The sequence below is a fragment of the Dipodomys merriami genome, unplaced genomic scaffold, assembly GCF_024711535.1.
Source record: "Dipodomys merriami isolate MVZ:Mamm:240054 unplaced genomic scaffold, mDipMer1.0.p SCAF_11, whole genome shotgun sequence".
Lineage (NCBI taxonomy): Eukaryota > Metazoa > Chordata > Mammalia > Rodentia > Heteromyidae > Dipodomys > Dipodomys merriami.
Window position 1 is genome coordinate 18,197,557 of NW_027202382.1, and position 21,035 is coordinate 18,218,591.

At 47.8% G+C, this 21,035-nt stretch overlaps 1 protein-coding gene across 1 annotated transcript in view; it reads right to left on the reverse strand.

Annotated features, from left to right (window-relative positions):
* Window positions 1-5,937: 5,937 nt before the first annotated feature.
* The window catches only part of Gabbr2 (gamma-aminobutyric acid type B receptor subunit 2), a 336,688-nt gene continuing 321,590 nt past the window's right edge, over window positions 5,938-21,035 (reverse strand). The window contains exons 15-19 of the mRNA XM_070010539.1: window positions 19,097-19,321; window positions 16,812-16,994; window positions 16,016-16,145; window positions 9,762-9,879; window positions 5,938-8,648 (exon numbers count right to left, since the gene is read on the reverse strand). Of these exons, the coding sequence (XP_069866640.1) occupies window positions 8,483-8,648; window positions 9,762-9,879; window positions 16,016-16,145; window positions 16,812-16,994; window positions 19,097-19,321 (822 nt within the window). The 3' untranslated portion in view covers window positions 5,938-8,482. The remainder of the gene's footprint in view (window positions 8,649-9,761; window positions 9,880-16,015; window positions 16,146-16,811; window positions 16,995-19,096; window positions 19,322-21,035) is intronic.

The window sequence follows — 21,035 nt, forward strand, 5'->3', positions numbered from 1 at the left end:
TTCTTGAAAATATGTTTCAAAAATGTTGGAAACACAATATAGTTGCTAACATATCTATTTTTTCTGTCATGGGGCTTAAACTCAGGGCCTGGGAGCTGTCCTTTACCTCTTCTTTTCTTTTCTTTTTTCTGGCCTTGGGACTTGAACTTAGGGCCTGAGCACTGTCCCTGAGCTTCTTTTTGCTCAAGCCTGGCACTCACCACTTGAGCCACAGTACCACTTCTAGCCTTTTCTGTTTGTGTGATATTGAGGAATAGAACCCAGTGCTTCATTCATGCTAGGCAAGCACTCTACCACTAAGCCACACTCCCAGACCTGTCTCTAACCTCTTTTGCTCAAGGCTGGCTGTTTGCCACTTTGAGCCACAGCACCACTTCTGATGTTCTGGTGGTTAATTGGAGATAAGAGTCTCACAGAGCCAGGCGCTGGTGGCTCACGCCTGTAATCCTAGCTACTCAGGAGGCTGAGATCTGAGGATCGCGGTTCAAAGCCAGCCCGGGCAGGAGAGACCGTGAGACTCCTATCTCCGATAAACCACCAGAAAACTGGAAGTGGCGCTGTAGCTCAAGTAGTAGAGCGCTCGCCTTGAGCTGAAGAGCTGAGGGACAGCACCCAAGCCCAGAGTTCAAGCCCCACGACCGACCAAAAAAAAAAAAACAAAAACAAAAAAAAAGAGTCTCACAGACTTTCCTGCCCAAGCTGGCTTTGAACTGTGATCCTCAGACCTCAGCCTCCTTAGTAGCTAGGGTTACAAGTGTGAGTTACTGGCACCTGGTCATATCTTTTTTTTTTTTTTTTTTTTAGTAGTGTCATTTTTCTGTCGATTAAAAAGTTTAAAGATTTTATGTTTAACATTTAATTTTCAAATATGTACTTTTTTTAGTATCAGGACTTGAACTTAGGCCCTCATGCTTTCCACTGGCACTATACTACTAGCGTCATTCTTGTTGGTAATTTTGGAAATGGAATTATACAGGCTTTTCTTGCCCAGTCTGGCTTCAAACCATAATCCTAGATCTCAGACTCTTGAGATCTGTAGCTAAGATTACAGGCATGAGCCACCAATGGCTAGCCAAATATTTTTTTTTTTTTTTCGGTCATGGGGCTTGAACTCTGGGCCTGGGCGCTGTCCCTCAGCTCTTCAGCTCAAGGCTAGCACTCTACCACTTGAGCCACAGTGCCATTTCCACCTTTTTCTGCTTATGTGGTGCTGAAGAATCCAGCCCAGGATATCATGCATGCAAGGCAAGCACTCTACCACTGAGCCATCTTCCCAGCCCAAATTATGTATGTTTTTAAGAGAACTAAGCTCTTTTAAGTGCACTAGTTGTTGGCAAGTAGGAGTTCTCACTGTTTTTTTTTTTTTTAAATGAAATAGTGAGTTAGATAAACAGTGATTATTGGAAGTAGAGGAGAGAAATAATGTTTGATTTATGCATACCTCCTAATACAACTCAATCCCAGGGACTAAGATGGGTTCTCTGGGGTCCCGGGCAGGTAAGTAAGACAAGTAAGACAAGTAAGCCCAGCGTTGAGCTGCAGAATCTCAAAGGAACTTCTGACACAGGAAACGTGTGCTTCCATTCTCTTGCCCATTTCAAATTTCCAATGCGCCACTGATCGTGCAAAAGAAATTTTAACTCTAGAGAAGCACACCTTTTAAGTTATTTTGTATTTTAAAGAATGTGAAAATATGGAGATTTAATTTTCACAAGTTTTTACAAGACATTGAACTGAAGTAAAGTATTAGTGGCTCCTGACTGTAATTCTAGCTACTGAAGAGGCTGAGATCTAAGGATCAAGGCTGGAAGCCAGACTGGGCAGAAAAGTCCATGAGATTCTTATCTCTAGTTAACCATCAAAAAGCTAGAAGTGGAGGTGTGTGTGGCTCAGGTAGTAGAGTGCTAGCCTTGAGTGAAAAAGCTGAGGAACAGTGTCCCATATCACTATGAAAGGGAGAGACAGAGAGGGGAGGGAGGGTGTAAACTTTCGTGTGTTTTATGTTCTCAGATGCTGGGCAAGAAATGTCCAAGTACCACTTCCTGTGTGTTTTTTTTCACTTGTATGATGTTTGCCTACAAATAATTTGTGTTGCCATCATTATTGATATAAGATCGGCACGTCTGGTTTCTCTCACAAACCAGAACATTGCTGAGCAGGGATTCCTTCATGTGGGTTGCGTGTCTTCTTCAGCCCCATACAGCCTCTACCGTTCCTTGGTGAAACCCATCAGGCAAGTAAGTGGCAGTCCACGTTCTGTCTGCATGCTGCCTGAGCCTCAGGGTTGCTCCCTTACACCCAGCCCACTTCCCTCAGGGGCGTTATTACCCACCTTCCCTCTGCAGGCCTTTGCTGTGCTCTGAGCTTCTCTGCTCTCATCAGATACAATGGCACAGGACTGCCCGTGCCTCTCTCATGATGAGCCACCCCAAAGCTGCATGGAGCGTGGGAACAGCACAGGCCACCAAAAGGCCATCAGCACACAGCCCGCAGACGGGCTCCCAGAAAGCCAAGACAAAGGAGGAAGGCACCTCCTGGGGTTTGTGACGACGACAGGTTGTGAAGCTCTTCTCCCTCTTCAGGACAAGCAATGTCCATGTGACATTTTCAAGGTGATCTTATTCCTCGTTGAAGAAATGTTAGGACCCATGAGATTCCTGCGTAGGAGAGCTCAGCGCCTCTTATTTCATAAAGAAACCCAGCAACAAATGGGACAATGTCTGAACTTCTAGCCCCAAATACAAACAAGACAGCTTAGGCAATAACCTGGATCAAATGAGCATACAAGATTGCCTATAACTAAAAGAACCAATCAATCCTGGGATACATAATCTAAACCAGGCCTGGTGGTGCACACCTATAATCCCAGCATTCAGGAGGCTGAATTAGGAGAATCTGGAGTATGAGGTCAGCCTAAGTTACAATAGAAAGACACTATTTCCCAAACCCATTCATATCATTTAAATGATTTCTGGGGACCAACACTAAGTCCATGGCATGTCTTATCTTACCTACTCACCTATCAACCCTATGAAATAGGGACTCAAATTACCCTCATTTACATAAATGAAGAAACTTGAGCACAGAGAGGTTAAGTTACTTGTCCAAGGTCACCCAACTAGTGAATGATTATGAAATTAAATCCAGCCACTGTAACACCAGAGAGATTGGGTACCTAATTTCCCTTGGAATTTTCCTTCCCTTTCCCAGTAAATGGTACTGTGACATTTCTTGCCCAGCATCCAAGAACATAAAGCACACAAAAGTTCTCAGGGGAGGCCAAGGGGTAAACCTCAGGGGTCAGGGGTCAGCAACTGTCATAATATGAGAAAAAGTTGATGTGTGTGTGTGTGTGTGTGTGTGTGTGTGTGTGTGTGTGTGTGTGTGTGTTATACAGGATCCATGATTATCAATGGCTCCTAGGAAGAATGTGAGAGTGGAATAAAGGCCAACTGAATAAATGAAGTTTTCACTGCAGTTTAAATAAGTTTAATGAAGCTCCCTGCTGAGCTGTTTCATCTCCAGCTAAACTGCTTCCTTCCCATGCGGACCAAGTGCTTCTCATGCTTTTGACTAGATTCGTCATTTTGTTTGTGCTTCATTTATACATGTGTTTGGCTTTTCTTTTCTTTCCTTTTTTTTGGGGGGTCCGGTCGTGGGGCCTGAACTCTGGGCCTGGGCACTGTCCCTCAGCTCTTCAGCTCAAGGCTAGCGCTCTACCACTTGAGCCACAGCACCTCTTCTGGCTTTTTTCTTTTTGCTTATGTGGTGGTGCTGAGGAATCGAACCCAGGGCCTCATGCATGCAAGGCAAGCACTCTAATACTGAGCCACCTTCCCAGCCCCTGTTTGGCTTTTCTCTAAAGGCTGTTAAGCATGAGTTTGTATCTAGTTTGAACGTGTGTCAGTAACTTCTTTGGAATAAGGAAAGTCAACATTGGGCTTTAAATGATGTCCATCTGGCTTTTCAAGTTGGGGAAATCCCACTCTAGGTATCTTTTCCATGGGACTTCTGATGGATCTTCTCTATGCAGAAACTAACTTCCTGTAAGTGCTGGAACTTTCTAGTGCAAGGTGTAATGGGTGACAGCAGCTGAGCCTAGCTATAGCTGTGGAGAACAGAGATGCCTGAGCAAACCTCAAACACCACCGAGCCTCCAGGCTGGCGCTTCTCTACCGTTACTCTATTTCCTTATTTATTTGTTTGTTCGTTCATCCTTACTGAAGTTTTAACTCAGGGCCCTGCCCTTGCTAGGCAGGTGCTCTACAACTTGAGCCATGTCTCCACCCCACCCCACGTCTAGTCTTGAGTATAGAGTTTATTTTGTGGGCCATTTTTTGATGGAGTTAATGGTCTTGTTTTCTAGTATCTCTGCTGCTTCATTCAGGATCTCTGAGAATTATGGCTTTATGAGATAATGTGTTTTTTGTTTTTTGTGTGTGCCAGTACTGGGGCTTGAATTCAGGGCCTAGGTGTTGTCTGTTAGCTTTTTCACTCAAGGCTGGTGCTCTGCCACTTGAGCCACAGCTCTATTTGTCTTTTTTTTGCCACTGCTGGGGCTTGAACTCAGGACCTGAGTTTCTTTTGCTCAAGGTTATCTATCCCTCTACCACTTGAACCACAGCACCACTTTCAGCTTTTTCTGTGTATGTGGTACTGAGGAATTGAACCCAGGGCTTCATGCATGCTAGGCAAGCACTCTACCACTAAGCTGTATTCCTAGCCCCTGTCTTTTTATTTTTTGGGTCCGGTCATAGGGCCTGAACTCTGTCCCTCAGCTCTTCAGCTCAAGGCTAGTGCTCTACCACTTGAGCCACAGTGCCACTTCCGGCTTTTTTCTTTTTTGCTTATGTGGTGCTGAGGAATCGAACCCAGGGCCTCAGGCATGCAAGGTACCTTCCCAGCCCCGCCCCTGTCTTTTTAAAGAAAATTATATTTTTATCTTTAAGTAGCTGTACAAAGGGATTGCCATCTCTTTCTGGCTTTTCTCTTTCTCCTTTAGTGGTTAATAGGAAGTAAGAGTCTCATGGAAATTTTTCCCCCTGGGTTGGCTTCTGTGATCCTCAGATCTCAGCCTCTTGAGTTACAGATGTGAGGATGCCAAGTGGTGTTGGTGGGACAGAGGAGCCACGGGACAAATCTTTCTGGGACACAAGTCCTAGAGTGGGAGCTGTGGAGGCTGTGATTTTTCTGTTCTTGTTCAAGACCCTGCTTTGGTTGCACGTAACTTGAACCCAACTTGAGCTATCATCCCAGGCATAAAAAGGGCAACTATTGAAAGAACTGAAGATCCAAGAAGGGTCTGACCAACCCAGCAGATAAAGGCCCATGATGCTTCTGGCCTTTTGGAGTAGCTGAGCAGAGCCTCAGACCCCATCAGGCCCCAGCTCTTGATCCTGTTTTTCCTGGCTGGCTGCATTTATTTTTTTCTTTCATGGCAGACTAAATTTTTCTATGTGGAGGTTTTAGAGGGAAGGGACTTTTTTTTTTTCTTTTTTGATGACAGCCCTGGAGCTTGAACTCAGGGCCTTGCACTCTTGTTTGGCGTTTTCACTCAAGGCTGGAGCCATGGCTCCACTTCTAGCCTTTTGCTGGTTAACTGGAGATAAGAGTTGAATGGACTTTCCTGTCTGGGCTGGCTTTGAACCTCAATCCTCAGTCTTCTGGGTAGCTAGGATTATAGGCGTGAGCTACTAGGGCCCTGCAGGAGGGATTTGGGTCCAGTTTAGGCCCCTTTCCACCTTGGATCAAGCAGAAGTCGCGGTCATGTGATCACAGGGGCTGCTTGGTTACTGTCAGGTTACTGTCAGCAGAAGGGAGGAGGAGGGCAGCGTATGAAGGGAAGGGATCCAGCCCAGCAGGCATTTTCTGAGTTTCTGAACGGAGGAACACCGCCCTCTCCACTTCCATTTTTGGGAAGAGTGATGGCAGGAATGATGACAGTTTTCTCCCTTTTATTCATAAAAACAAATTTGCAACAATTTATTAAAAATTGATACCATGCAGTGGTGGTGGGGGCAGGGTGGGAGAAATTCCTCATTTACATCCGATCCTGGCGGTTCCAGTTTAATTTAAAGCATTTTGTGCACTAACAATCATTGGGGAATGCCTTCGGGCCAAAGCCTGTTGGAAATGGGATGTGTTGGCTACGTATAAAAGAACAGAACCATTAGATAGCTAGAGTCACTTATTTTTGGGGAAATTAAGAAACAAAATGGGTGAACCCTATGTAATCAGTAGACAGAATGGACTCGGTGAATTCATCTAGCAGACGGAGCACGTTTTTTTGGGAGTCACAAAGGATTACAGACACACGCTCACCTCCGACAGTCCAATACTTTTTGTTTTGTTTTGTTTTGTTTTCCTGCTATGCTGGAATAATATTTCTACAGGTATTTTTTGTGTGTGTATACATTATGTACAATTAATTGTCTCTTTAATCTTTGAAAAAGTAATGTGATCCTTTAAATTAAAAATTTTTGGGTGGGGGGTGAAATCAAGAAAGCAAGTAAATACTGGCAACACACAATTGAGTGACAACACGATTTGTAGTGCTTTAAACAGAGAGGACTTGGACTGGACCTGTGATGGAGTCATGTTTTGTTTCTTTTGTAATTTTATTTTCCTAAAAGCTACAGTACTTCCGTAAGCTCTCTTGGAAGGGAGGGAGGGAGAAGAGCTACGCTAGGGTGAACTTGGTGCTGTGAAATATTGGCGATGGTGATTCCCACGGGCCCTTGTCATCACAGCCGGGGTGGTGACACGTGTGTTTCTGACTGCTGTGGACCTGGGCGGAGATTATTGCCTGCCTGTTGAAGCTGCCATTTAGGATTTTTTTATTTTTCCCGGGGAGTGAGCAAAACCCCACTCTGTTGTGCAGATGCCTGGGACTATGTCATTCAGGCCTTTCTCTAGCAAAGAACGAACCTGTCCAAGAATGTCAGAAAAGTCCTTGGGAGTCTCCCGTTTTAGTCCAGGCTGTTTTAGGGAGAGGGCTATCTGTGCTGGAAGCTTCTCTGGGCCGTGCCCCCAGCGTGTCTGGCGGACTGCAGGTCGTGGTGACACTCACGGGTCGGGACTGCGTCACTGTTTGGTACAAAGCTCGTGTGGCTGACGTGAGTGCCCGTCCTCCCTCAGGGTGACCCTGTGAGGTAGCCTGGGTGTTATCTCCACCCTCATCTGTTTCAAAGGGGGAAACGGAGGCTCAGAGAGACACTAGTGACTTGCCCAAAGTCATGGGAAGGGAGTCGGGGGGGAGGGGGGATAGGGATTGAGGATTTGAACCCAGGTCTGTTTGACTCCCTGGCCAGTGCTCTTTGGGGGGTGGAGGGGGAGATGGGAGGTTTCAATGAAAAGGGAAGAGTGGCTTTATGAAGGAGAAGCAGTCTGTGGCTGGATTGCCCCGGTGGGTGCCAAGGGGAGAACTTGCTGGCTTTTCTGGAAGCCCAGGGAAGCCCTCAGCCAGCGCCCCCTCCCCGGTGACACCAGGGATGTCCATTAGCAGAATGCCCACACATAGTCACTTTGGTCAGAAACAAAGTCAGTGGAAGAAAAAGCAAAAGCAAAAGGAAAACCAAACAAAAATCCCAGCCAGCCCTTGGGCCCTGATGGGAGAGGTTAAAGTGCACAATCTTTCCTTTCTCGTGTTTGCTGGGAAGCAGCGTTCCACGATCAGCTCGGCGGTCCCTCTCATGAATGGGAACACTGGATCTGAACACAAAGACACGGCCAACGTGGTGGGTGCGTGACAGACTGTCGGTGGAGGCTGCAGAGCGTGTCTGCAGGCCCGTGCCCTAAATCCCCACGGTCCCCCGGAACGGGTGTTATTGTGTTAAATGTGTGGCGTTTATCAGAATAACAAACATCTCTTCAGTGAAGGAGCCCCTGGGAGCATGCCAGGCCGCCTGCTCAGGGACCCCAGCCCCAGGGCTGTGCCCGTGTGCCCTTCTCCAGGACTCTCTGTGCCAGGGAGGTGAGGGCGGGCTGGGTTGGCTGCTGGGCACCTGGTAGCCCTGTTTACCCCAGGCGGATTCTCAGAGCCCGGGCCTCTTCCCCGAGGCTCAGGGCTGCACTCTTGGTGAGTCTGGCTGGCACTCCAGGCCTGTCTCCTTGTCTAGAGTTATTATCATTGTTACTAGTGTGTGTGTGTGTGTGTGTGTGTGTGTGTGTGTGTGTGTGTGTGTGCGTGTGTGTGTGCAAGTTTCAAACATCATAGCTCTTCCTTCATTGCAGACATTACTTAAGGAAGAAGTCATTTTCATTCCTCTTCTTTGTGAAAGAATAAGAACTTCACAAATAAGGCTCGCGGTCAGGCGCCACGTCCCCCTGTCCTGTCCACGCAAGTGCCAGCCGAGCAGTCCACAGGAGGCAGCCACGGTGCCCAGCTTCTCTGTGGCCAGAGCTGACAGGGTGCCTGTAGCAGACGCCTGTGCCCGGCGTGGTGCGGTCACCCGGGAGGCCCCGGCCCAGGCCTCCCACCCTCTTACAGGCCTGAGACCATGACTCGGAAGGAGGGTGGCACATGTCTGTGGCGGGGGCTGGCGGTGGGGCTGACACAGGGGCTGACGCAGCTGGCATCCACACCTCCGATGGATGGGAGGTAGGCGTGGTGGAGGATGGGGAGCTGGAGGGACAGCCGGCGCTGGATGCTGCAGGGAGAGAGGACTGAGTGAGTGAGGGAGAGCTGGCTGCTCCCCAAAATTTCCCTGTGCCCACTGAGGCTCAAAAAGTTGAGTCTAAGGAGTTTGATTGTCTCTGAATACAAGATCTGTCAGTCCAATCATGTGACCATTGAGTCATCCAGCAGGGATTTATTATTGTTGTTTTGGTCATGGGGCTTGAACTCAGGGCCTGGACGTTGTCCCTGAGCTCTTTCTCTCAAGGATAGCACTCTACCACCATGAGCCACAGTGCCACTTCTGGTTTCCTGGTGGTTAATTGGCATCAAGAGTCTTAGAGACTTTCCTACCTGAGCTGGCTTTGACCATGATCCTTAGATCTCAGCCTCCTAAATAGCTAGGATTACAGGTGTCACCAGTGCTAGGCCAATTATTATTGTAATTATTTTTTTTAATGCCCATACTGTGGCTTAAACTTGGAGCCTTGGACTCTTGCTTGGCTTGTTTTGCTCAAGGCTGATGCTCTACCACTTGAACCATACTTCCACTTTTGGCTTTTTCCCACTTAGTTGGGGCTAATCTCTTGATATGTCTGCTTGGGCTAGCTTCAAACTGCGATCCTCAGATCCCAGCCTCTGGAATAGCTAGGATTAACAAGCAAGAGCCACATGAGAACATGGGATCTGATGTTGGCCAGATCCAAGTTCAAATCTTATCTCTTGCATTCAGCAACTGGGTGGTTAATTTTTTTTTTTTTTTTTGGTTGGTAATGGGGCTTGAACTCTAGAACTGGGTGCTGTCCCTGAGCTCTTCAGTTCAAGGCAAGCAGTCTACCACCTGAGCCACAGAGCCACTTCTGGTTTTCTGGTGGTTAATTGGAGATAAGAGGCTCACTGAGTTTCCTGCCTGGGCTGGCTTTGAGCCATGATCCTCAGATCTCAGCATCCTGAGTAGCCAGGATGACAGCGTGAGCCACTGAGCCTGGTTATTAGTATTTTTGAATATTAGTTTTTTTCACCTTAAGAAGAATGGGAGGGCTGCATGGGTAATAAAATAATGATTGTAAAGTGGGGGGCACATCACAGTTTTTCAGGGGTGACAAGCTCTCAGGTAATAATTCGAAAGGAGGTCATAGGTACTTACTGTTCTGGGGAGTTTATGTCTTCAATGGGGTCTTTGCATGTCCGGGCAGGTTCTGCTGTGTTCCACTGTAGCTGAGGATTCTGATCGAGGTGATTTTTTAGAATGCCCTTTCCTCCATCTGATTGTAAGGCAACAATATCACACATTATTAACTGAGCTTTTAAAAATCAACAATGCAACCTTTAGGATGCTGCCCAAAGATGAGAAAGCCATCCCTCAGCCCTTGTTCATGGGACAGAGGATACTTCAAAGCCTCCATCCCAGAGAAGATGGGAGCGGCATTCTTAGGGAGTGGTGGCTTGTCCCACATCTTCTTGCCAAGAATGGATGGGAAAACCATCTGACGGATAATGTAGCCAGCATAGCTGACAACATTGAAGCCCCTTGTACTGGTTCATATGATATAAGGACAAAGGGAAAAAAGTCCTTGTGGGATATTTTTTGATAAAATTATCAGATTATCAAAGGTTAAAAAGAATAGTAGCTAGATGCCGGTGGCTCATGCCGGTAATCCTAGCTAGTTAGGAGGCTAAAATTGGAAGATCTTGGTTCAAAGCCAGCCTAGACAGGAAAATCCATGAGACTCTTATCTATAATTAACCATCAAAATGCTAGAAGTGGATCTGTGGCTCAGAGTGGTAGCCTTGAACTTGGCTTTGAGTCCAAGTCCCAGGACTTACATGCACACCTCTGTATGTGTGTGTGTGTGTGTGTGTACATGTGCACACACACACACACACACACACACACACACACACACACACACACACCTCCCCCAGTAAAATGTCAGTGGGGTTCCTGACATTGTAGGGAATACTATTAATCTGAACTACCACCATAAAATGGCTTTTTTATTTTGAGGTACTAAAGATTGAACGGAGGCTCACACATGCTAAGCATGTCACTGAACTACAACCTCAACCTTTTTAATTTTCTTAAATTAAATGAACTTTATTTTTAATTAATTAATTAATTAATTAATTAATTAATTTGGTGCTGGTCCTTGGGCTTGAACTCAGGGCCTGGGCATGGTCCCTGAGCTTTTGTGCTCAAGGCTAGTGCTTTACCACTTGAGTCACAGATCCACTTTTAGCCTTTCTTCCTTTCTTCCTTTTTTCCTTTCTTCCTTTTTTCCTTTCTTTCTTTCTTTCTTTCTTTCTTTCTTTCTTTCTTTCTTTCTTTCTTTCCTTCTCTCTCTCTCTTCCTTCCTTCCTTCCTTCCTTTCTTTCTTTCTTCCTTTTTTTTTTTGGAGTTAATTAGAGATAAGAGTCTCACAGACTTTCCTGCCCAGGCTGGCTTCAAATTGTGGTCCTCAGCTCTCAGCCTGAGTAGCTAGGATTACTGAGTAGCTAGGCATGAGTCCCTGGCACCTGGCTAATTTTATTTTTTATTATATATATATTATTATTATTATTTGCCAGTCCTGGGGCTTGAACTCAGGGCATGGGCACTGTCCTTGAGCTTCTTTTGCTCAAGGTTAGTGTTCTACCACTTGAGTCACAGCGCCACTTCTGGCCTTTTCTGTTTATGTGGTACTGAGGAATCGAACCCAGGGCTTCATGAATGCTAGGCAAGAGCTCTACCACTAAGCCACATTCCCAGCCCTTATTTTATATTATCTTTACTGCAGCACAAAAGGATTCCAATTCAACATGTCAGTTTGTGAGTACTATGCATCTTGATCAATTCTACCTCATCTTCATTCTCCCCCAACTCTCCCAACCCCACCCAGCCCCTCAAGCTACCTGGTTCCATTTTCACATATGTATGTTGAATATTATGACTGAACTCTCCCAGCCTTCCTCTCTCCATCCACCTGCTCCCTCCCCTTGGCCTCACCCCTACAATACAGGTTCCACCTTCCTGGTGTACATTTTGTTAAACTGTAAGTTAGTTGTTCAAAGAGTTACATCACTAGAACCCTTCTCTGTGTGTACCATACTTTCGCTGTCATGTCTGTGTATACATGCACATGGCCCTGTTTAGCCTTCATTCTTTCTTTAAATTTTCAAATAGGTTGTTAAAAATTGCCTAGGTTAACCTCCAACTTGTCTTCCCTAGGCTCTGGATTACAGGCATACAGCACCATCCCTGCTAAAAGGGCTTATCTTTTGTCCAGAATTTCTACTTCTAAGGAAATAATATTTCCTAAGGAAATAATCAAGAATAGGTGCCAAGATACATACAAAATGTTCCACTCAGCACCATGACAAACAGCTAAGTGTGGGAACAAATCCAAGTTTGTTCTGTAATTATGGATTAGTGACATGTGTTCTGGGGTCTCTGTTCAAAGGGAACTCTTTTATTTTTATTTTAAAATGTTTTTTGGTGCCAGTCTTGGGGTTGAACTCAGGGCCTGGGTGCTGTCCCTGAGATTCTTTTTCTCAGGGCTAGCGCTCTAATCACTTTGAGCCATAGTGCCACGTCTGGCTTTTTCTGAGTAGTTTATTGGAGATAAGAGTCTCACGGATTTTCCTGCTTGGGCTGGCTTTGAATGGCGATAATCAGATCTCAGCCTCCTAAGTAGCTAGGATTACAGGTATGCGCCATCCTTGCTCAGCTATTCAAAGGAATACTGTACAGCCACAAACAATCAAAATCCTCGATCCCCTGGGGGAAGATCAAAGAAGTATGGTCCCTCTCTCCCCGAGCAAGCTGGATGGATGTGGTCAGGAGAGGAGAGGTGCTTTGGTTTGATCTCACTGTGGGGGTGACTGTGTTATTTTGCCACTTGAGAGACTCTGGATCCTTGTTAGTCATAGATTTTATAGTTACACACATGAGCCGCTGATGCTCAGCTTTTTTTTTCCCCCCTTTTTTCTTTTGAGACAATCTGGTTAAGGTAGCCCAAGCTGGCCTTAAACTCACAGGTCATCTGCCTCAGCCTTTGTGAGTGCTGGGGTCACAGGCATGCGCTGCCATGCCATGCCTGGCTGTCAGAGGTGGAAGATTTTGAGTTGCCTGCTGCCCTGGATTCCTAGCGGAGGTGACACTCTTTTTCCTTAGCTCTCATGCTATAAATACGGTGTGTGTGTGTGTATGTGTGTGTGTGTGTGTGTGCGCGTGTGTGTGTGTGCGTGTGCGTGCGTGTGTGTGTATGTGTGTGTGTGCGTGCGTGCGTGTGTGTGTGCGTGTGTGCGTGCGTGCGTGCGTGTGTGTGTGTGTGTGTGTGCGTGTGTGTGTGTGTGTGGTTTATTTAGTGACATGTCTTTCACACTTTGGTTCTTCCTGTGGTTGATTCTGCCGTGCTAAACAGCCCCCATCTATAGTGCGGAGGGAGGCTGGTGTTCCCAGAGGGCGGTGCTGCGTGTATGGAGACACCACCGGAGGCACAGCAGCATGGGTCACAGATGGACCAAAGGACCGAGAGCTGTAGGTACAATAGTGGCGAACCAACACTACAGATTAAAGTCTTTAAACAGAAGCAGAAACAACTGAAGTTTGGCTGACAAGAATGCCAACCTGCTAGGAGCTTGCAGGACCCTCTGCGTTTTCCGTGATTCAGTATTCATGAATTCATTATTCATGGTGACTTTGTAGACAGACCACGCCCACTCCAACATTCTAGGGTTTGGTCTGAATGTGTCTACCCAAATTCATGTGTCCAAGGTCCTTTTGTTATTAGATGTGTCTTACTATGTTCCTCAGGTTGGCTTTGAAGTCTTGGGCTTAAATGATCTTTCTGACTCTATCTCCAGGGTAGCTGAGACTACAGGCATGCACCAGTACCTAATGGCTAGCATGAATTAAGAAGTGGAACTTGCCAGGCCCTGGTGGCTTGTGCTTGTGCTCAGGAGGCTGAGATCTGAGGATCATAGTTCAAAGCCAGTCCAGGCAGGAAAGTCCATGAGACATATTTTTGTTTTTGGCAGTTGTGGGGCTTGAACTATTTCTGAGCTCTTTTGCTTGAGGCTAGTGCTCTACCACTTTGAGCCACAGCTCTACTTCCAGTTTTTTGGTAGTTAATTGGAGATAAGCATCTCACAGACTTTCCTGCCTGGGCTGGCTTTGAACCAGGATCCTCAGATCTCAGCCTCCTTAATAGCTAAGGATTACAGGTATAAGCCACTAGCACCTGGCTCCACAAGACTCTTTTTTTTGGGGGGGGGTCCGGTAGTGGGGCCTGAACTCTGGGCCTGGGTGCTGTCCCTCAGCTCTTCAGCTCCAGATGAAGAGCGCCACTTGCGGCTTTTTTCTTTTTGCTTATGTGGTGCTGAGGAATCGAACCCAGGGCCTCAGGCATGCAAGGCAAGCGCTCTACCACTGAGCCACCTTCCCAGCCCCTCCACAAGACTCTTATCTCCAATTAACCACCAAAAAGCAGGAAGTGAAGCTATAGCTCAATTGGTAGAGCACTAGCCTTGAGCAAACAAACCTCAGGGACAGCACCCAGGCCCTGAGTTCAAGCCGTAGGACTGGCATGAGAGAGAAAGGAGGGGAAGGGAGAAGGAGGAGGAAAGGATGAGGGAAGGAAGGGGGAAACTAACTTATTATTATTATTATTATTTTGCAGAATGGCATTTAAACTCAAGGCCTTGCTCTTGCTTAGGTGCTCTACTGCCGAACCACACCTCCTGCTTAGAACTGGTTATGTACTTGGACTGCAATCCTTCACTGAAGGCTTTCCACAGTTGCTGGGATGATAGGAGTATGCTACTACTCCCAGCTTTCCTCAGTTGAGATTTTCTGCCTGCAATCCTCCCAATCTTAGCCTCCCATTTGGCGCAGTATGAATTGTGTGTGCCACTGCTTCTAGCTATGAGTTAGAAGAGGTCTTGCAAACTTTTCTGCCTGGGCTGGGCTCAAACCATGATCCTCCCATTCTCGGCTTCCAAATGGGGAAAATGACAAGCCTGAACCACTGGTTCTGTGCAAGAGGCAGAACTCTTAAAGGCAATACAGTCGTGAGGATGGGGCTCTCGCTGAGGTAATAAGGGCCCTTACGAAAGGCCTAGAGAGTGGGCTTGAGCTCTTCCATCTCTTCTACCTAGGACAGTGTCCTCCTACAGTGGATGCAGTGACCTGCTTACAAGCCCAACCAAGCCCTTTCCAGTTATCAAACCAACACCTGAAGTAAACCAAGCCCACCCACTGACCCTGGGATTCTTGTCCTCCAGAATTATAAAAAACCATTTCTGTTCTGTAAAAATCTGCCAGATTGTAGTATTTTGCTATAGTAGCACAGACTATGAGATAAAAAATAAACACCAGCTGTGGCATTGCTGGGTTAGAACAGCAATGAGTGATCTCTGATCCTTGTTCGTCCTAACAGGGGAACAGAGCAGATTTAACCTTCTTCCTTGCTTCCTTCCTTGCTTCCTTCCTTGCTTGCTTCCTTCCTTCCTTCCTTGGGCTTGAAGTCAGGGCCTGGGCACTGTCCCCAAGCTTTTTCTGCTCAAGGTTAGTACTCTACCACTTGAGCTGTCACAGCACCACTTCCAGCTTTTTCTGAGTAGTTAATTAGAGATAAGAGTCTCATGGACTTTCCTGTCCAGGCTGGCTTTGAATCACAATCCTTAGATTTCATGAGTAGCTTCATGAGTAGCTAGGATCACAGGCGTGAGCCCTCAGCACCCAGCTTTAGTTTGCTTTTGTTTAACAAGGAATGAGATAGAGCCCCTTTTCCTATGTGAAAGAATTACCTTTTTTTTTTTTTTGAGAATGCTCTTTTATGTTGCTGGTCTTATTCATTTGTTTATAGTTATATATATTCTGTATATAATTACAAATAATTTCTTCTTATATGGCCAGGGCATAAGCTTATTGACCAAGTTAAAAATATATTTTCTTGTGGTCCTGAGGTTTATGCTTGCCAAGCAGGTGCCCTACCACTTGAGCCACGCCCCCAGCCTACAAATATATTTTGAGACAGGGTCTTGCTGTGTAACCCAGGCTATCCTAGAAGTAACAATCTTCCTGCCTCAACCTCCTGAGTGCTGGGATTATAGGTGTGTGCCCTTACTCCCAGTTTGAGTTAAAGTATTTCTTGGCTTAGTTTATTGTTTGACTTAAAGATATATATATATATATATATATATATATATATATATTTATATACACTAATGCTGATTGTTGCCTTTTGAAAACAGGCTTCTTTGAAGTTAGTTATATTTATGAACAGTTCCTCTTGTGCTTTCTACCTTGCATCAACCTAAAACACACCGTCTCCTTTCTGGGATTATCTTACAAGTGATTTTGTTGTTGTTGTTTCTGCTGGTTCTTTGGGGTTTGGGTTCCTCTCTGCTGTCTCTCACCTGTGCTCTCGGTGAAGTTGCCCAGGTTGAGGATGTCATTGAGCTCCTGGTAGTGGTTCTGCTTGATGTAGGTGGTCTTCTCAGGGGTGTCCTGCAGCTGCATGGTGACCTCCTCCAAATCTTTATCCAGCTGCAAGGCAAGTTTCCAGCTCAGTCAGTGCCCTGCCCCGCCCCACACCCAGCCCTGTCCCACAGCCCAGTCCTTAGTGCCAAAAGAGGATTTGCCATGGTATTGTGGAGCTGGGAGGCAAAAGGAGAGAGAGAGAGAGAGAGAGAGAGAGAGAGAGAGAGAGAGAGAGAGAGAGAGAGAGAGAGAGAGAGAGAGAGAGAGAGAGAGAGAGAGTGTGTGTGTGTTGGTAATGGGGCTTGAACTTAGGACCCAGGCACTGTACCTTTAGCTTTTTCATTCAGGGCTAGCACTCTAGCTCTTGAGCCATACCTTCACTTCTGGCTTTTTGTTGTTTACATTGGAGAGATGAGTTTTATGGATTTTCCTGCCTAGCTAGCTTTGAACTCTGATCCTCAGATCTCAGCCTCCTGAGTGGCCTGAGCCACTGGGACCCTCTCCAAATTCCTTTCTAAGGATGCTTTGAGCTGAGAGCCAGAGACTGCTGGACCCCAAAAGCCTGGGCCAGGTAGGCCGTAAGTTGATAGCATCCTGATAAACTGCTTCTGCCTGGTTGATGCTGCCCCAGCTCCCAGTGCTAGAGACAGCTGGAGTGTAAGAAGGCGACGGAGGCACTAGGAGGCGCATGGATGGTCCTGGCTCACGACGGCTGCTGGCCGCTGGCCGTACCTCTGTGATCTTCATCCGGAGGCGGTGGTTCTCTGACTGCAGGCCCTCCAGGCGGGATGTGCTGGCCTGGTTCACGCTGGTGACTGAGGTGGATGTTTTGGAGTCTTCCTTCTTCTGGTTGTGGGTGAACTGGAAGCGCCTGTTCTGCGTGGCCGCATCTGGGTTTGTCCTCAGAGTGATGAGCTGCGGGGACAGACAGGGGTGGGCATGGAGAGCCTGGGCCGTGTCCCCCTCTCCATTGCACCCCTCCCTCCATGTAGCCAGCAGAGGGGCCACAGGAAGGGGGCACTGTGGGAGCTGAGGGCCCAGGGCCTAAGCCAGCCTCTGCCTCTGGCTTGCGTATGACCTTGGGCAGGCTGCTTAGATCCTTCCAGGCTAGGAGAAGGTGGTCTCCTGCCCCTCTGAAACCCACCCATCCCACAGAGGCCCAACCAGGGCCTTTGAGCCTAGCTCCTGCTGAGCCTCTGTTCCCCCTCAGGCCCTGCTCCATGTGGAGAGCCCTGGAGGGGACAGCGGTAAAGACTTGGGACAGAAGAGAGTGATGATGGCTGGCGAACCTTGCTGAGTTTGGGGCCAGGTGGGTAACTAGCGCTCTCCCTGGCAAAGGGAGTTTCTTATTGGCAGCTTCAAGCCCTACACTTTGATTATTGTAGCTCCTGTTGGCACTTTAGCTTTAGCCAAAGATGTTTTTTATATAACATAATGTCATTGAGAACTACCTCTGGCTCATGGTCTGACAGAGCAGGTACTGGTCCAGACATAGCCTCTGGCCACCAGAATCTCTTGGTCTCAAGTGAAATGGGGAGGGACAGGACCAGTTATCAGACTGCCCCTGGGTGTGTGGCCGGCTGGGCTCTGGGAGGGTCTGGAAGGAAGGAGGGGGAAGGAGGTCTGTGGGGAAAATCTGGCAGGTGCAAATGCTGGGAGGCTTGGGGTCCAGAGACCTGGTTCTGGGGGGACTGAGGAGCCCAGTGAAGACCTGCTGAAGTGACAGTGTGACACATCAGAACTGGGATGGAGGGTCAGGGGCGGGCTGAGAAGTAGACACCCTGGTCCGGAGCCTGGGCAGGAGTGGACAACTAGGAAAGGAGAACAGATGTAGCAGAAGTCCTGCGCTCAGCCTGGGCATGGTGGGCAGGGCTCAGCTTGGCTCCTGAGCGGGGAGGAGTGTTCCCCAAAGGGGCCCAGGGACCTCTTGTCTTCTCTGTGGAGATGCCATCACACCTGGTCAGTCAACAACTCCTTCCTGATCCTTCTTTATCCCTGAGACCCACCCAGGCCTAGCTGTCCCCTCTCCACAAAGGAGACATCCCCACAGGGTGTCCTAAGAAGTCAAGTCCCCTGGTTCTCTCATTAGTTCCTTGCTTAGTTGCTTGATAGGGCGATATCAAGGAGACCTGAAGGTCAGCCCTTTGGATCAATGGAAAATCGAAGCATGGCTATTTAACCCAGTAAGCTTATTTGACCCAATAATACCATTTCCAGGGCCCTATCATCAGGAATGCTATGTAGAAAATGTTCCTGTTGTCATTTTTTAAAAAGTCTATAAATAACTGCAATGTTCACCAATAAGGGCCAAGTGACAACAAGGGTGAGTGATGGTTGTGCCTGTGGGAAAATAGAAAGGACAGAAAATGTGAGAGCAAATGATAATAACTGGTGTGCTCTGGTGACAGCCACATCTTTAAAGCTTTCTTTCTGGGCTTTAGAAAACAGAAGCCAAACAGTGATGTACATCTTAACACACACAGAGGGGTTTATTAAGTGGGGAGTGCATGCATCCTACTTCCTCTCTTATTTTCTCAGCCTTTGCTCATGTGCCGGTCCATTGGTACAGCTTACATACAACTTAAGTGTGGCACCAGGGCTTAGGTGCTGGTTCTCTGGGTGGCAGGGAGGAGATGGTGGGTCCTTAAAGAGATGGGCCCAGTGGGAGGCTGTTGGGTCATTCAGAGGCTCAGCTTGGCAGAGATTAAGGCAGATCTTTTCTTGGGGGTAGCAGTGTTATTCTAAGAGAAAACCCAGCTGCTCCCTGCCTTTGTTCCTTTTCTGCATGCATGACCCCCTGCTGTGTGACAACAGGACTTTAAGATCCTCACCAGAGCCCTACCCTCCAATCCTCAGAAACCACCAAGTAAACAAACCTTTTTCCTTGATAACCTTAGCCAGCATCAGGCATTTCACTCCCGTAACAGAAAAAAAAGGACAAATACATCTGCATGTTTCAGAAGTAGAGAAAGCCCAGCAATCACGTGCAGTGGGGTGGGAGGACAGAGGTGGGGTACCTTTGGCACAAACACCAGACACAGGGTGATGGTGCTGCAGAAGATGATAACCAGGGCCACAATGCAGAACTGCACGTTGGGCTGGTCCCGGGTGAGGAAGGAGACGGCGGCCCCGATGATGCACATGATCCCCACGTTGTACACGCTCATCCCTATGTACTTGCTGTCATTGAGCGCGGGGATGCTGACATTGCGTGTCTCCCAAGCTAAGAAACAACCGAACAACTGAAATGGTGAACAGAAAGGGGAGACGCTCATTACCAAGTGGCAGCACACACTCCCTGCTTGAGAAGCTGCCGGGAGCCGGTGGCTCACGCCTGTAATCCTAGCTACTCAGGAGGCTGAGATCTGAGGATCGTGGTTCAGAGCCAGCCCAGGCAAGAAAGTCTATGAGACTCTTATCTCCAATTAATCACAGAAAAATCTGGAAGTGGCACTGTGGCTCAAGAGCTAGAGCAATAAACTTGGGCAAAAAAGAGCACAGGGACAGCCATTAGACCCTGAGTTCAAGCCCTAGGACTGGTACCACAAGAAAAAAAGAAAAAAAAAACTGCTGGGTACAGGGTTGTCTGCCCATGAGGCAGGAGGAGAGGGGCAGGAGACAGAGGCTGGGGGTGGGGTGTAGGGCTTTTCTGTTAGTCTGTCAGCCAGGTCTTCTCCAGCACCATCTGCCTCCACTTGTGATCCTGAGCTGCATTTCACCAAGGAGGTACAGACTGGGAGTAGGACAGCTGTCTGGCTCTCCTTCACCCCTAAACCCACCTGCACAGGCTACTGAGGGAAGGAACCCCATATTTTATCTTGACCACCCTCTCTCGCTCTCTAGAGAACACTGAAGGCCAGAGAAGAAAAAGATCCCTCCCAAGGCCACATAGCAATATGGTGGCAAAGTGGACCATGTCTCCAGTCCAGTCCTATTTTGCAGGCATTTTGTGACTAAGCTTTTTTCTTCCCTCCCTCTCTCCCTCCCTCCCTTTCTTAATTTCTCCCCCCCCCCCCCCAGTCCTGGGGATTAAAGTCAGGGTCTGGGTGCTGTCCTTGAGTTTTTGTGCTCAAGGCTACAGCTCTACCATTCCCCTATCCCCAGTTTTTTGGTATTTAATTGTAGATAAGTCTTGTGAGCTTTCCCTTGCAGGCTGGCTTTGAACTGCAATCCTCAGATCTCAGCCTCCTGAGTAGCTAGGATTACAGGCGTGAGCCACCAGGGCCTGGCTGTGACTAGAACTTCTATTATTCCCCCAATGCACACAGCCAGTCAAAATGCAGATGACTTCTCTGCCTCCCTGAAGTTCTTAAGGGGCATGTGATTGGGTTCTGGGCCTTTCCCCTTAAGAAGAAATGATTGTACCAGAGCTGGAAGGCCTCTTTTGAAGGAAGGGCTGTTGTTTTCCAACTTCCTAGAAGCTGGGATAGAATATGAGGGGTGGAGCTGCAGCAGTGCTCTTGGATCACGAGGTGGATGCTGCACTGAGGGCGTGTATGGAGGTGGGGGGGCGCTATTCCAGCCTTACATGGCTGACCGCTGGAGTAGTTTCACAGGAAGGGAAACTGCCTCCTCTTTAACTGCTATCACTCTGGGCTCTCATTTGCCTTTCTGCCTTTGACCCACCCATCTCCCTGTAGCAATGGAAGAGGTGAGATTGACCCTTTCACTGTGGCCTGGGAGGAGGGGGTGTAGGGTTGAATGGCCTGGTTGCTGGGGACAGCTCTCCAGGGCGCCTCTGTACTTTGGTACCAGGCCTGCAGCTCAGGGCATTGGACAGCTGCATGAATGGTCCAGAGCCTCTACCATAGGGTGTTTGCAGCATGGTGCTGTGCAGTGGCAGGGGCTAGCACAGAGCCAGAGGATCTGGATGGCCTCTGCTAGCCACTGGCTGTGTGACTGGGCAATCCTGTCACCTTTCCTGGCCTCACTGCCAGGGTCTGAGACATAGGAATC